This window comes from Thermobia domestica, chromosome 6, assembly GCF_964235325.1.
Source record: "Thermobia domestica chromosome 6, izTheDome1.hap1.1, whole genome shotgun sequence".
NCBI lineage: Eukaryota > Metazoa > Arthropoda > Insecta > Zygentoma > Lepismatidae > Thermobia > Thermobia domestica.
Genome location: NC_137459.1, coordinates 249,213,731 through 249,230,787, shown reverse-complemented (window position 1 = coordinate 249,230,787; position 17,057 = coordinate 249,213,731). Strand labels below are relative to the sequence as shown.

At 34.7% G+C, this 17,057-nt stretch overlaps 1 protein-coding gene across 1 annotated transcript in view; it reads right to left on the bottom strand.

Moving 5' to 3' along the window:
• Window positions 1-17,057, bottom strand: part of ScpX (Sterol carrier protein X-related thiolase) — a 61,970-nt gene that overhangs the window by 36,758 nt on the left and 8,155 nt on the right. The window contains exons 2-3 of the mRNA XM_081762742.1: window positions 3,337-3,466; window positions 791-984 (exon numbers count right to left, since the gene is read on the bottom strand). Of these exons, the coding sequence (XP_081618868.1) occupies window positions 791-984; window positions 3,337-3,466 (324 nt within the window). The remainder of the gene's footprint in view (window positions 1-790; window positions 985-3,336; window positions 3,467-17,057) is intronic.

Genomic DNA, 17,057 nt, shown 5'->3' with positions numbered 1-17,057 from the left:
GCGGCCTGGGAACTAAGTTAGGTACCATCCCGGGAACTTCCTGGTGTGAATGAGAAAAACACTCAGAATGACTGTCATAAAAAGGCTTTTCGACGGAGTGTCCTCACCGGGAATTGAACCAGAACAGCTAGCACCAAAGTAAACAACGTTAGCGAACGCTACACGGGGATACACGCACTCAGGAGAAAACGATGTTACTTGATGACGTTCATCATCTTACATGAAAATGACAGGCGTCGCACAACTAACGCTGTGAAAAATCTCCTGCATAACTAGTGATGGGAGATACTCGAACATTCGCTGTATTCCCTCGATATGAGTGTGCGATTATGGTGCTTTAGCAAAATGAAACAACGATTTGAAGAAGCATTACACAACAGAAGCAATAATTGCTGCCATAGGACTGTTTCTACGAAACGTCGACAAAGACTAACGTGCTAACAACGTACAGCGCCTTCTCAGGTGTACACAGAAGGTCGCGGATACAGAACGCGATTATAATGAAGCAGTGAAACCGGTATTCACCATGCCAATGAATCAAAGAAGTGTTGCCACTAGTCTTTATCAAGCCCTTATAAGATGTCTGTTTCTTTATACCATTTTCTGAAAAGCTATACTCAGAACTATCTAACTTTTGAAGTGTTGAGACAACAATTAACCTCTAACATTACTGTCTTGCTCAAAAATTCTTCAATTTTTATATTTGTTCAATATTATATGGAAGAAATGAAAAGCCAAAAATTGTATGAAAGAAAAAAGTATAATAAACAAGAAAAATATTAAACCGTACTTTTGATGTAAGAGATCCTCGTTCCATTTTCTCAAATCCAACAGCTAAGACACAGTCCACAGTGCCTGCTTCAATTATCTGCTTAGCCATAAGTAGAGCTGTAGAGCCTGTCGAGCAGTTGTTATTGACATTGTAAATTGGGATACCAGTCATTCCAACTTCATATAAAGCTCGTTGGCCACATGTAGAGTCCCCTAAACCATCAAAAAGAAAGAGTGTTAAGTTTTCTTAATTTCTTTTTCTTTCTTACACTTGAAACAACGAGGTTCTTCCCATATCGAAGAATTTTGTTTTGTCCAACCTTGTTCAAGCAAAACTGGCCACTAACCTCTCTACAAAAAATTGTGTACTCTATCAGTAAATTGAATTCAATCAAAGAAATGAACATTCTTGGGTAAATTGAGATAATTTCAAACAAAAGTATTAAAATTTTGTATGTTATGTTATGAGAAAAATGTCAGTTTTTTGAACAAAATTGTACACTCAATGTGCAGTGAAAGCAACCTTCTACCTAGATGTGTAATAGATGAGCATATTCTTTGCTGTCCAATAACTACCCGATCAAAGTAATGATCGGAATAAAATTTTAAATTAAACAGCTGTTAAAAACAAATTTTATTATAATAAGATTACAGTTAGCAGGAATATAAATAAATAAATAAATATATATATATATATATATATATATATATATATATATATATATATATATATATATATATAAATGTACTGTTCACGTAACATTGTATTCTTATTTGAGGCAAAATCACTAGTATTTTACGGTTTTGAACTGTTGCAGAATAATCTCAATGCTGTACTGAAATTTGAAACTAAAGCAGCCTTAGAGTAATCAATACATTTTAATATTTCAACAACTTCCACTCCGTAAGCATACTACTGGCAACGAAGGCAACGCTAAAAATGTTGAGTTATTTTACAATACAAGCATTTCATATTCACCACTATGCACAACAATTAAAAAAAGCTATGATAGTATTTTGTATGTATTCTATTTGAGATAGGAAAACTTTGTGTAAATGGTTCTATATTTGTTGATTATTTACCGAGCGGGGGTGTAAAAGGTCATGTTTTTTGTTAAATAAGTTTGTGTAAGCTCGTCGTGTACCATTCTTGTTTCGCAATCTGGAAGTTCCAAATTCAAACACCGCAGCTGGCTAATCGTGACTGAGTTTTCTTTTCTTTCTTTTTTTCTTTTTTTTCAATAACTTTGTTTCAATTCAATTAAGTAAACTGTACATTTAAATTTTCGCCCTGTCCCACTTATATTTCCTAGACTGTATCTAGAAACTTGCTAAATTACATTAAAATATCTTGTGATGATTCGTACATTGGTAAGACTGGAATGTTTAAGCATTTAGGGAATGTTACAATTGAGGACCCATTCAGGATTATCTAAATATTTAAAAAATTATCCACACTGTGTCAGTGATGTTAAATTTTGAGGAAAACATATGATTTAAAGCGATTAATATTAATGTAGCATCGATCATTAGAAAAAAAAAAAAAAAAAAAAAAAAAAAAAAAAAAAAAAAAGGTAATTTAAACCTGGATTCAGGACACTGCACAAACTATGTAAGTTGAGTTTGTCCATGACATAAGTTAGAATTGATTAATAATCACGAACTTTATCTCCGTTCTTTTTAACACTTTAGCATGGTACACTGAAGATAAAGCGCTATGTCAGACACCTTATGCCTATCTTTTAAACAACTTTTACAGCGTATGGTTCTTTATTTTTATTCTTTCTAAATTATTCTCATTTAACAGAGACTCTGCTTATGTTTGAAGATTTTTTTAAAAGTTTAGTTTAATGTCTGCAACCAAACGTAATCAAACAGTACTTGGAACACAATTAGGAGTAACAGTGTTTGGAGTAAAATAATAATAATATTATTTCTATTATTATTATTATTATTATTATTATTATTTGTGGGCCTTTGAATAAGTAGTTACAAAAAGAGTAATAAAATGATTCGTTTGAAGTATTGTATGCTATGGGACAAAAACATGGGCCACTATGCAAAAAGCGACGATAAAAACCTGGAATCGTTCGAAATATAGTGGAGAAAATCGAGAAAAGTAGTTAGATAGATTAGAAATCAAATTAGGAAAAATTAGAGATAGTAAAGGAGGAAAGGTTGAGGTGAACTTAGAGGAAGAGAAATTAGTTGGAACGTTGGCTGAGAAAGAACTATCATGAGGGACGTCTGGAAGAAAAAAAATGAGAGAAGCGAGAGAGGTTAGAACTGATGGACGGTATTTACAGGAAATTGCTATGTGAAGACAAAGAGGTTGCCTGAGGACCACAATGCATGAAAGTCTTTCAGTTAGTGGCAAATGATCTACCAGTCATGGCAAAATACCAATTAAGATGATGATATGTTGTGTGATAGCCTCAGCAAAACAAAAATTCATTATAGGTAATCCTAAATTTGATCACCTACCAACGTGTCTTTTGATGCAGTGACTTGAAATAGAATTCGTTAATTACTTAAAATTCTCTGCTCAACTAACTTAATACATACCATATACATATCCAACACATGCTTGCTTCAAGTCTTGATAATGTAGACCTGAATCCTGCAATGCTTTTGTCACAGCTTCCTTTACCATTTGTGGATAGTCAAAATCATCTCGTCTCCCTGGTTTCTCGAACTGTAAAGGATTACGTTAAAGATTAGATAATGAGAATAATCCATAGAGTACATATTAAAAACTAATAAATCAACTTACTTTTTCTTATACATCCGAAACACGATAGTGCTATTTAATATCAAATTAATATATAGTATTGGATCGATCCTTACAGATTGCAGATATTTTGACTGCTATCATTAATATGTAGAATAATAGGAACTCTTAAGTTGATTTGTGAACCGTTCTCGAGATTATAAGCCCCCAAAGTTCTCGTAATTTACCAAAAATTGCGTGATATTTGCTCGATTGTTATTTGCGCCTTACCTAAAGGACCTAGGACGTTGGTTAAAGTGTCATTTTAAAGCTCATGAAAAGAGCTTTCGAATGGTATATATCACTACAGATTAAAAAAAAATCGGAAAAAAGAATAAATAAAACAGCATTCAGACTGTAATGAATGAATGTATTCCCAAAATTTTATTTGGGAACTAGTATGGGATCATTGGTTATAAGAGTTTCCTCTTCCAAAGTGGGCTGAAAAACCTGTTAAGTTCTTAAATAAATAATGAAATAATAATAATAATAATAATAATAATAATAATAATAATAATAATAATAATAATAATAATAATGACTTATTGAAAGAAAATTAATACCATACCGCAGTCTTAAAAAAGTACATTGACTAGGTTCTGTCCGTATCTCTGGATATTGCGTACAATTTATTTTCAGTGAATTTGAAATGCTTTTTCGGTTGTCACTATGTCTTTTTCAGGCAAAGTGTACAAGTCGGCCTGTTCGGGTCAAAAATTCATGTTATATAGTATATCCACTGGACTAATTCAGAACATCTAGCTCCTCAGGGTAAGCAAAAGGTGAAGATGGGTCAGCTGAATTGAGAAACGTCACTTTCGCATCATCCTTTCCCAAAAGATACCCCAGCTACCAGTTTAGTTACATCTGCCAGTGCCAGCTTGTCACTGAATTTTGTGTTTGTCTGTTCAAATGAACTCTAGCAATAAGAAAATACTCTGACAAAAAATTTGCAAGCATCTGAAGGTGCAGGAATGAACGCATGGAATGTATGTATCCCAGGAATTGCTTGTCGAAGCGCCCTTTAAGGAATGTTACTGCCTCTGAACTCTTCTTGACTGACAAACGTAAAATACACTCCAGCAGTTTGCCGCTACCCACTCGAAAAGCTGCCGGCAGACAGATTTGTTCTGGCTGCCAACCTCTTGACTGTGCCACCAACATATTACAAGACCTTTTCCCATTGTAGCAAAATTCCATATGCCAAAATCAGTTTTATGTAAACATTAGTTTAAAAATATCTTTTCGATCTTGCACTGAGCACCAGATCTTTTATGGCCTAAACTGGTTTCTCAAGAACTCAATAAGTTTCTACTGGAAGGAATACACAGCCGTGGTATTGTATTCGAGACACTCCAAAATTACAACGTAACTGGCATTCTGTTTTTGTTTTTCCCTTTATAGTATACTACAAATAGTGACGACACCAGCTTTAATTTCCTGGGGGAGGGAAAGCAGAGGGGCGAAGAAAAGATTTGGGAATCAGTTATTTCTTTGTATATCGAAAAGGATAGCTCTATATATTTTACCTACATTACAAGACTACATACATGGAGGCAGACGTAATAACCCTCCCTTTCTCTCCTCCGGTGTAGTCATTAACTATAAATGGATGACTGTTCACTAGCTCAGTGATAGATTTGTGCCTCATTCTGTCCCACAAAATAATTAAATTAAATCGATTTTCAACTCCACGTTTGAAAATGGAAACTCTTGTAAGAAATAATTCCATGTTGAACCTACAATAAAACTTTGGCGATACCTTCATAACACTCCGAATATTTTAAGATTTTCAAAATATGCCTTTTTAAAGAAAGTTAAATTCAAAGTATGAAATTTCTCGAGGAAAAAAAAAAAACATTTAAAATACTTGTATACTAGTGTGTTGTATAACATCTGAAATCTCTTTTCGTAAGTTTTAAAAGTACACTGCAATCAACGTCCTGGGCTCTTTAGATCAGCCAAAGGTGCTAATAGAACAAATGTCACTAACACACAATTTGTGGTAAATTGAGAACTTTGCGGGCCTGTAATTTAGAAACAAATTCACATATCAACCTGAAATGTCAGGATTTCTCATTTTCCAGGGGTAGCAAAAATTGCACCGAATTTCAAAATCTGCCAAGTTTCCCAAGTTTCATTAAAATACACTCATGTACACACGTACTTGATGGACAAACCGAACTGAACATTTTTCTACCAAGGCAAAGAACTATTTCTCAATAGATAACTAAGAAGAATCCTTAATATTTAATAGCCGTAAGAAACCAATAGTCAAGGCACAACCATCAGAAAAAAAAGGGCGGGTTACATATGAGTTATTACGAAGAAAATCTGTAGTTCTCTAACACCTAGTTATTAAGATTGATTTTAAAACACTTGCTTTTATCACTAAGTTACGCCAACGATAGACAAACATAAAATATCTAGGTCAAATACGTGACGTTTTACTTTTAAAAACTAGGAAATAACCAACTGTGCCTGATACCGATGAACTACTTGTTTTTAAATAACTGACCTACATTTAGCTCATTTCTTATGCAGTTATAGCAATTTCTTTCTTTTTCCCGCTCTTTTGTGTACGAGCGTGTGTGAGTGGTTCAATCAGTTACCCTGATTTTATACAATGCAAAACCTTACGAATTATAACAGTTCAACATCTGGATAAAATAAGCTCAACATCTAATTAAAAATTCTAGTACGTTCATATTGCCATTGATTCACTAATTTCGATCTTCATTGAGCTATGAACAGGAATAACAACTGTCCTCTTGCTTGCGAGCAAAATAACAGTCCTGACGTATTTCATTCCACAATGAAATTATCCGGGTTTTTTGAAGATTACGAAAAAAGGAAAGGTTGAAATAAAAAGTTTCAATTCGATTCTTGCACATATTTGAATATATCAACCACAAAGTGTATAATAGTCGAACGCAGCTTGGAAGCCGCTCGTCTGCTAATACTACGCAGGAAAAGGAAAAACAGTCATAATTTGCTCAGCAATAACATCAATGGATGTGTATAATGGAAATTGACGTTTGCTGTTTAAAATATAAGTTAAGTTGTGAAGAACAGTAAAGAAAATGTCATTTAAAAGATTTATGGCATTTATATTTGTTTACATTTTGTAAATAAATGTTTTTGTCAGATGTCCTCTTTTTACTTCGTGAAATTTGTAATCCTGACTACCAACAAAGGACGTGTTAATCAAAATGTTCTGGCCGGCATCCTTAAGTGTCTTACATACTTATCCCTTAGTTACATTCCATAAAAAAATATTTTTGTAAAAAAAATCTTAGTTATTAGTCTTCTAATAAAGAGTCGAGGAAGATAAGTTTGATGTGTATATACTGATACTGGAGAAAAATGATAGTGTAAGAAAAGTAAAAGATTACCTGAAAATGTACTATACATGCGAAAATAATTTATTTCCACTAATATAGTACCTGCAGCTTCAGCAATCATAGCTGCTACGGAGTGAAATAAGCACCACTAAACACTGTTTTTATACAATAGTAGGAAAAGATGTTAAAATCAAATATTGCTCACACACCTAGACTGCTTTACAAATCACTGTTGGCAACTTACTCATTTACAGTTCCAATTATAATATGTATAACTTAACAATCTAAGTTACGAAGTATTTTCGAAAGAACTTGGACAAAACCCACATAAACCTAATGTGACATCCCTTTAGTTACACAATCAAAACTGTCGATCCTAAGCTCCTTTAGTTTCTTGATAGTGTGAGATCTATTGATGGATGTGCGGTCCGAACTTCTACTCGGGATTATATTCGAAGCTTTCTGTTCGACCGGGGCTTGAATCCCTGGCCACGTATACAAAAATAACGCAATTTGGCTGCTTCTAAGAAAAGGTCCTTTCTGATTACGCTGTAAATGTATTAATGTTGGGTTATATCGGTTGTAGTTATTGCACTTCGGACAAGGTGTTATGTAAGTGTTTATCGGACAAAGTGTTAATTCGTAAAAAAGACACTTGAAGAGCCTAACTATTTAAATGTTTGTAATATGTCCATGGTTGCATTGGAAGCTCGGTCTTAGTTTCATGAATTCAGCCAAAAATGACTGTAATTATACTGATAACTTTCAGTGTTTTAATTAGATATTATTCTGGGAATGCTAAAAAGTTATACAGTAGCTAACTGGGAGAATTTCTGAAAGACATATGCACTAACTACTTCATATACAATTGAAGAAGTAGAGGAAAATTATGAGAAAATAGAAGAAATTATAGACAAAGAGAAGAGGGGTGCATGCGTAATTGCAATGGGAGATTTCAATGCAGTTGTAGGAGAAAAACAGGAAGATAGTGTCGTAGGCAAATATAGTTTAGGCGAGAAAAATGAAAGGGGAGAGGGACTGGTCAATTTCGTAGACAGAACTCATTAGTAATTGGGAACACTTGTTTTCAATCAGCACAATTGAAAACGATATACATGGAAATCCTCAATAGATGGCCGAATATATCAGATAGGTTACGATTCAGGACAGGTATCATAATAGCTTTAAGAACACGAAGATCCTCCCCGGGTCGACATTTTCTCTTATCATAGTCTTGTGCTGGCCGAAGTAGATATTCAGTTGAAAAATGTAGACAGAAGAAAAAGAGGCAACAAAGTTTTGAATACTGAAAAGTTGAAAAACGAGGAAGTAAGAAATATTTTTGTTGAAAAATTCGAAGAAAAATACACCAAGAAAGAATAGGTGCAGGTAGTAACAGACGGTGGGAGCATATTCACCTTTGCATACAGTAGGCTGCAGAAGAACTAGAAGGTTACCGCGAACACAAAACGTCTACGAAACCATGGGCTACAGGACAGATGTTGCAGAAAATAAGGAAAAGGAAGACGTGGAAAGAGGTTGATACAGAAGAGGACAAAGATGTACAGGAAATTAAACAACGAGTTGCTAAGGGAAACAGAGTAAGGGGACGGTTTTACAAAAGAATATGCGAGGACAAAAGAATAAGGAAGAAAAATGACATGACATGACATGACATTTTTGAGTTTTACGTCCCACGGTTATGCCGGTTAGGATAAAGGAGACTGATGAGAGATGAATGAAATGGTGGAATGAAGAAAGTGGGAGGAAACGGGAGAATCCAGAGAAAACCCATGGGCACGGTGTTTGTCCACGACGAAGTCCACACGGCGCGAGTTGGGATCGAACCAGGGACCCCAAGCACCGGAGGTGAACGCTCTACCACTGAGCCACCGCGCCCCCAAGAATAAGAAAGAGTTGGAAATATGAGGAAATATACAAGGAGGTGAAATCTATGGAACTTCGAGGAAACAAGAGTGTATTACGATGGCAGTAGAAAATATGAATTTCATTATTTACTCCATCTAACCAATACATGGTATTTGGAGGGTTCAGTTCCCATGTCCAAAATTATTGTCGCATGTCTATAAATATGTTATTGTAGGAATATAAGTTGATAAATTCGCCCGGTATTTCTTATAATGTTAGTCGGTGTATAATCGGCAAAGGCATGTATATGGCAAATTTCATGTGAAAAGAGCAGTAAATAAGAACAATAAAACGAAAATAAAACTTTCTTGTCTATTTAGCAACATTTTGTTTTACTTATTCTAATTTTTGTATTTATAATTCTTTTCCTATGAAATTTACCACAAATATACATTTCCCGATTATACACATAGTATCAGTATTAAAAGTACCCTGCAAAATCATTATCAAATTATATTCTTACAAGAAGACAGTTATAGATATGCGACAATCATTTTGGATATGAGTGTACATAGTATTCATGTAAGATTATATAAAAGCAAATGATTTACAGAAGTGATTATACATATAAGTAAAATATTTTAGATTGTTAGACATGTATTTCTAGGTATTCTTTTACACTGTGAAATTATTTCTCTATTAGATACGTTTTTAAGTTTTGTTTAAATTAAAGTTTTTCTCCATTTTTATGTGATTGGACAAAGCATTGAATATTTTATTTGCCGTATATCTGGGGCCCAGTTGTACCAGTGATAATCTAGTAAAGTAAGACTTATTTTGATCTCTAGTGTTACAATGATGATCTTTCAGGGAAGGTAGTCAGTGAAAGAAGTTTTAGAAGATGGAAAGAATATGTTGAAGACTTATATGAGAGTAGGTACAGACCGTGTGCTCTAGGTGTTGAAGTAGAAAATGAAGACGCGATGATGATTTAAGGGGGTTTAATATTCTTCGAGATGAGTTTGAAAAAAACATCTCCGAGATTCGGAACAGGAAGACAATTGGGGTAGACAATATACCAATCGAATTCATTAAGAACATGGAAGACAAGGGCAAGAAAGAATTGTTTCGACTCTGAAATGAAATATATGAAACAGGAGAGTGGCCAAAAGATATCCGGAAGACGATCATGATACCGAAGGTTAAGAAATCAAACTCAGAGATACGAGAATTATATAACTGTTAATATCTCATGCAGCAAAAATTTTGCTTCGAATACTGAACAGAAGGTTTTATGAAAGAACAAATGAAAAAGCTGAGGAGGAACAATTCAGGTTCAGTAGAGGTAAAGGGCACAAGAGATGCAATTGGATTATTGAGAGTAATCGGTGAAAGGTTTATAAAAAAAAGAAGTGTATGTTGTATTTATTGATCTAGAAAAAGGCTTCTGACCGCGTGAATTGGGAATTATTGTTGGGAGTTCTAAAGAAGGTTGGATTGGGAAGGAAAGCTCGAAGACTCATAAGAAATTTATATACGAACCAATAAGTAAGTGTTAGAATATGGGAGGAAACGACAGAGGAGAGTGCAATTGGAAGGAGAGTTCGACAGGGATGCTATCTCTCGTCAGCAATACTTAATACCTATCTAGAAGAAATAGCGAAAAAGAGCCTAAATAATGAAGACAGCACTTCGGTAGGAGGTACATTAGATATACGGTTTGCATATGATATGGCGCTTGTTGCGGAATCTGTAAACAAAATCAGTAAAATGTTAGAAAAGTTGAGAGAGAGCTGTGAAGAACGAGCTGAAAAATGTTAGAAAGACAAAAACCATAGTGATTGGAACGAAGGGGTCGGTTTCAAATACAGAAGTAGGAGGGAAGAAAATAGAACAGGTGACTAGGTTTCGATACCGCGGTAGTGTTATTAATGACGATATGAAGTGCGAACGTGAAATCGAAAGAAGACTTTAGGAGGAAGAAAAGTATTTTATTGAATAAAGAGTTGAAAAAAAGACTCATAAAATGCTTGTGTAGAGTATTCTACTGTATGGGGCAGAAACACGGACATTAAGCAAACATGATGAAAAATGACAAGCTTTCGAAATGTGGTATGAAGAAGAATGGAGAGAATTAGCTGAGTCGAGTGGAAAACGAATGAGAGGGTGTCAAATGGTGGGGGAGAAAAGAACAAATTTAGATATTATTCAGAGGAAAAGAAACTTGTTGGGACATTGACTAAAAAGAAACTGTATCATGAGGGACGTGATAAAAAGTATGATGGCAGGAAAAAGAGAGTTTACAATTGACAGACGATATTAAAACAGAAAAATCGTACGTGACATTCAAGAGGTTAGCTGAATATCATGAAGCATTGAAGCTTCTCAGTTTCGGCAAGTGACCTGCCAATAATGACAGAATCCTAATGATGATAAAAGTACGACAGGATTAGTTTGTATGAGAATCAAGATCTCATGACTATTAGTGATTGGATGGAGTACGTGTAGACAAAATCTCTTATGAGTATCGAATATGAAGTAATCGAGAGAAAGTATATTGTAAGGTTCCATACCCTCACGCATAGGCAACTTCGTGAGTATATTATAAACACATGTTCCTACCACGAACACATGTTATTGTGTTCAAGCAAACCACAGCAGACGACGGAAGGAGACTATTAGGAAGACACGAAGAGGTTTCGGAAGGGAAACGAAGACGGGCGACCTCTCCTTCAAGAGGATGTCTATAAAAGAGGACCTCAAGAGGACAGACATCAGTGCCAGTGCTGATCACTCACCTACCTAAACTGTCTTCCGAGACCACTACAGGTTACGGAGACTTCCTTTAATCCCTACTCCTGCGGCTGCGATGAGCAAAGGATATATCGTTTAATTACAGTCTGACACCGCTCTGGGCTAACACATTTAACTTTCAAATCAGGGGCCACCTTGTGTGCCGAAATGTTTTCCATATTGGCAATACGTTTTATAGACTTTGAAATACTTACAAGAACTTCGTAAATTTTTATATAAAACTATTCTGTAATAAAAGGTGTAGGGTTCAAATCCCAGACTTATTTAGACTCTACAAACCAAATCATTGCAATATTTATATTCATTGATATGTGACAAGCTAAATTTAAATAACTGACTATATAGATAAGAAACATTGATAGACTTAACCATAATAACTAATAGCTATCATAAGCCCTTTAACAGCCAATTACTAGCTTCCATAAAATCTAAGTGAAGTCTTACGACAAACTTAGACTTATGCTAGAAGCAGAGCTTCCTCTTGGATAAGCGGTTTGCGTACGCGCCTTTGCGTGGGAGACCCGGGTTCGATCTCCGACGGGAGCTCATGTAATTCGAATCCCACTTTAAGCTGTAGGTCCAGGTCTCATATGACCTCACTGTTGAAAGGGACGCTATACTCAAATAAAATAAAATTATTGAAGTGCCTATTCGTTGAGGTACACGTACAGTACTTAAGATCATGTGTCAACACAGTTATACAGTACAAACTTTTTATTACAACGTACAAACGTTTACATGTCTTCAATGTAATCCCCAGCCATATTTATGACTGCTGCTACAATGGCGGACACAAGTATCAGTTTCGTTTTTATTGAAGTCCACGAAAGAGCACTCCGGTGAGAAAATGCTGTTTTCTAAATGGTTCCTTCAGTTGAGGAAGGGATTGAAGTCACAATTGCTCACATATGTAGAGTAGGTTTAACACTTTGAGACTTTTATTTAGAAAGCTCCTGCTTCAATAGTATTCAACCGAATTTCATGGTTAGTACGTCATTTTCTTCAGAATGAAGCAGGTTTTCAAACGCAATATGACGCATGTCTGTATGTCGTACGAAGGGAAATTTGCAAAAATTCGGGAAATTTCTCTGAAAAAAATCCCTCTCTGCAAGTCTAGTGCCCCTTAGGGCGGCCCCGGCAACCCTAATGTACTCTGAAAGGCAAGTAATTTTTTGTTTTCCAATGCTTCATAAACCTTCACAAACACGCATTCTGCTTATAACACTTGACTGTCGGGGTAATAACGTCACAAAACAATCACTTGAGTCACGTGAAAGTTACATGAAAGCAACAAGCTTTTTTTTTTTTTTTTTTTTTTTTTTAAATACTTTATCTGTAACGTCATAGCCCCAGCTTTCATACCCATGCTACACAAAGGCTTGTGAAATGATTCACTACATCTTCGAAAAAGAGTAAGTGAAAAAGAATTGGTGAATGGTAATTTCGTGCACTAAGAAACGGCAATACTTTGATCGTTTGTGCTTGAAATCTGATTGCCAACGTGAACTTGGTCCCCTACCAGATGTTCCCTTATATCTGTAGAACTAAAAGCACAAACGGGGGCCGCGGTGGCTCAGTGTTAAGAGTATTCACCTTTGGTGCATGGGGTCCCTGGTTCGAACCCAGCTCGCGCCAAGTGAACTTTGTGGTGGACAAACACCGTGTGCGTGAGTTTCCTCGGGTTTCTCCCCTTTCCTCATCCCACCATTCATTCATTTCTCATCATCACCGTCTCCTTTGGCATAACTAGCATAATCGTGGGACGTAAAACAAAGATTTCATTTCATTTTCCCATTTTTCAAAGCACAAACGATGCAGTTTTGTGCAGAAACCAATGACACTACTTTGAATGTTTGTGCTTGTGTCGGAGAGCCAAGTTTACGTACCTGACTGATAATTTATGAATGTTAACATTTTCTTTCTTGTTATGTATTTAATGACCGTTAATATCCCTGCATAAACAATAAAATTTAAGCACTTTCGAGCACAAACGTTGAAGAATCGATTGACATATTGAAAATATTGTTTTCGGAAAGTGTCCCAGCCAACTGGACGTCAAGTTGGCCGGAATTTTTTAAATGTGAATAACGTCGTTATTTTCGTTGCATAAACATTAAAACTAGAGCACATTTCAGCACAAACGAAGCACAAACAATTAGTATTTTTAAATATGTGTCATCTTAAAATTTATAAATATGTCCCGGCAAACCTGACGTCAAGTTGTCTGGGATTTTTGAAATGTGAATAACGTCGTTAGTTTCGTTGCACATACGATTAATGTCTTTAAATATGTGCAATCTTAAAATGTCCTGGCCAACTTGACGGATATGTTTCTTCTATGCCAATGATTCGGTCAAGAAACTAATGTCCTTCCACATCCTATGTTTATATACAATGTGGCAACAGTGCTGCCGGTACTTTCCAACTAACTGTTGTAACTTAGATCAATGGCGACGCGCGGAAAGCGCGAGGTATTTATCGCATCGTGTCGTTCGCGCAATGTGTGAACAAATAAAATGACGCAGTTGTGAACCGTTAGTATAAAACTGGAATTATCTTCAACGAAAATATCTAGTATTCTAAAATTACCTGAAAATATATACGCAAATCAAATTTTCTCGTCGAATCGTTTCTATAACAGTTCTTCCAAATATCTCAATTTTATTCAATTCGGAGCTACAGCGAGAAGTGTGCCTTCAGTCCCTCTTCACTTGAACTGCAATACGTACTTATCACCACTTGAAATTAAACACGGACAGACATAAAAGAGCAAATTAGGTGTATATTTGTGTAACTATTCAAAATGGAACATATATAATTTCATTTATTAATTTTATAGTTACAAAGTCAGTCAATAGCTGATGCTTAGTTGCACGTCGAAGCATATGAAATTTCAAAGTTTAATGCAAACGTGTACGGGAATATGTAGAGGGATATAAATATATTTGAATTGCCTTGTTTCAGTATTCAATCCTCAAAGCATATAATCTATATGTTTCTATTTTCCTGTAAAGTCCTTCTAATAATATGGAAAGTCATTGCAATACCACATTATCAAAGATTCAGTAAATGACAACAAGTATCTTTAAACCATAAGCAAGAAGTTAACTTTTTGCATCTCTTCGATTACAACACACTCCAAAGAGATTTGTGGCTACGCCAATTTTCAGAGAAGCGCAATATAGCAAAAGTGAGAAACGAAGCATCATACTTCTAAAATTGAACAGAAATGCTATAAGTATCTATGTATCATAAATGATAATTCCAATCTAAACCACGAAATCATAACTGCAGTGTTAGTGACTTCTGATCCACAATACAGTACTGATATATGCAGTGTACACCAAATATCGTTTATTAGGATATTGTTTTAGAACTTAAAATATATTGATATAGGTTCTATAGGAAATTTCTTTTCAAACTTAAGTATACTGATATACGTTTTATTAGTTTCAAAACCTCAATTTCAGTTACTGAAGTCTTCTACTTTGACCTTTTTAGTATCAAAGATAGATGAGGCATGAATCTACAGTTTCACAGTTTAACGACGTGGGATCTGAACATTAACTTCTGAGAATCGAACCTGAGTCTCTTCCGACGAAGGTGCGTGTGCTAACCCCATAGCTAAGGAGAAGTTCAGCTTTTACTTAAAAAAAGCATCTACTCTTATCCGCAAGAAATTTATTGTACATTATATATTACAAAATATGTACCTGATATCGAATAAACAAAGGAACAATTTACATCGAAACAGATACAGTAAATTCAACTACACAAAAGAAACGGCGATTTTGGAAGGCGGATGTAGATCTTTAGTATATGACTAGAAATTCAATAATAATACGTGCTGATAATAATGCCTGATAAGCAGTGGATTTGTGTCATGTAAGCATGTTTTGCAAAGTAAACATCTATTGTCACAACCACCAGTAAAACTGTAGTTTTAAATCGGGAGAAAAGTCCAAAATGATAAACATAGTCCATACTATATTTGATAAAGACTTAGAACATACCGTTGCTTATATGACGAAAGCTAGTCACTTTGACGAAACTCCAAGGCTATGTTTTATGAACAATAATAATTAAAATAACTACAAAATATATATTAAAATCAGTCAGATAAGTTTCTGTACATCTTTCCCAATTTCAAACGTATCTTGCAACAGCCTATCTTAAGTAAATAGAGAGGAAGTTTTCATTTGATTGAGATTCGGAAATCGTTACAAATAATTAAGATTTCAAATAAACTTTTAAAGGAACAAGTACGGCATATTTTTAAAACAGATTTATTTCTCTAAAATTTTAAGTAACAACTGGAGATTTCAAAGCAAACTCTTTAAATTTTCAAACTTATTCTTTTATGAGGTATAGAACACGAAGGGAAGTGCAATCGCTACAATCAAGATAAGACTCTTCGTACTTCACTGATGTGACTAAGGAAAGTCTACAGGCTAAACACGTAGTCAAGATGTTCGGACATCGAACCTAAGACCTCTCAATTACGCAAACAGATTATTACAATAATTCAGTAAAGGCACATGACGAACATCGAACTTATCTCACTTTGCACTTTAACCCTTACAATAAAAAGATGATGTTGAGAAGTAAACACCGTCCTATTTGTTAATGTGTGTACGAATATGAATTAACAGTTATTGTACTTGAAACGAGGTGAATTTTACTGTTAGGTCCAAAATTTGAATAAGAAAATTATCATGAACTCCATGGAATCGTTAAGAAGAAAATCATATGACAGATCTTCCATCATTATCTCTCATGTGAGAATGAGTATTTTCTTTTGCACGAGAATCGAGCGACTAAGGGTTATCAGGGAGTAATGGAATCTAGGTTACCGGCAAGCAGTTCATACGTCATCTGAAGCAAAAGTGAAGTATCATGAGACTTTATCAAGGCGCGTACGGCAAAGGTCATATTATTAATAAAAATGTAACACGTCATACGAAATAATTGCTGCACATAAACAGCATTGCGAATTAAGGAATAGCATCTCCACTTGTTCTTCTACAATTAACAGAATTAAATATCAAAGAACAATGTACAGTACAACTCTGATTATCCTAACTCCAGTCATCAGGTTAAATATCATCTACATATTTCCTTTTTTTTTTTTTTTTTTTTTAGATCTATTTGTGTGTATCTGTTTGTAAAGGTATGAAACTTCCTCGAAACGTCTAAGTAAACTAAGTCTAAATTAATCCAGATAATTGAAGTTTCACTGTAGCTCTTAAAATTTACAAGTTTCAAGACCAAACTATAAATTTGATAATTATATGATACTGATTAACACAACTCAAATACTGATTAACACAAATTTATTAAATAATATTGACCACAAAGTTGTCGTTAAATACGAGGTAAGTAAATTAAAGTAAAATTTATTTTCATGTACGTAACGAATTCAGTCATAATCAGACGCAAAAGTTAACGTGTAATTCTTCGAAATCGAAACCACTGTACTGAAGAAAACT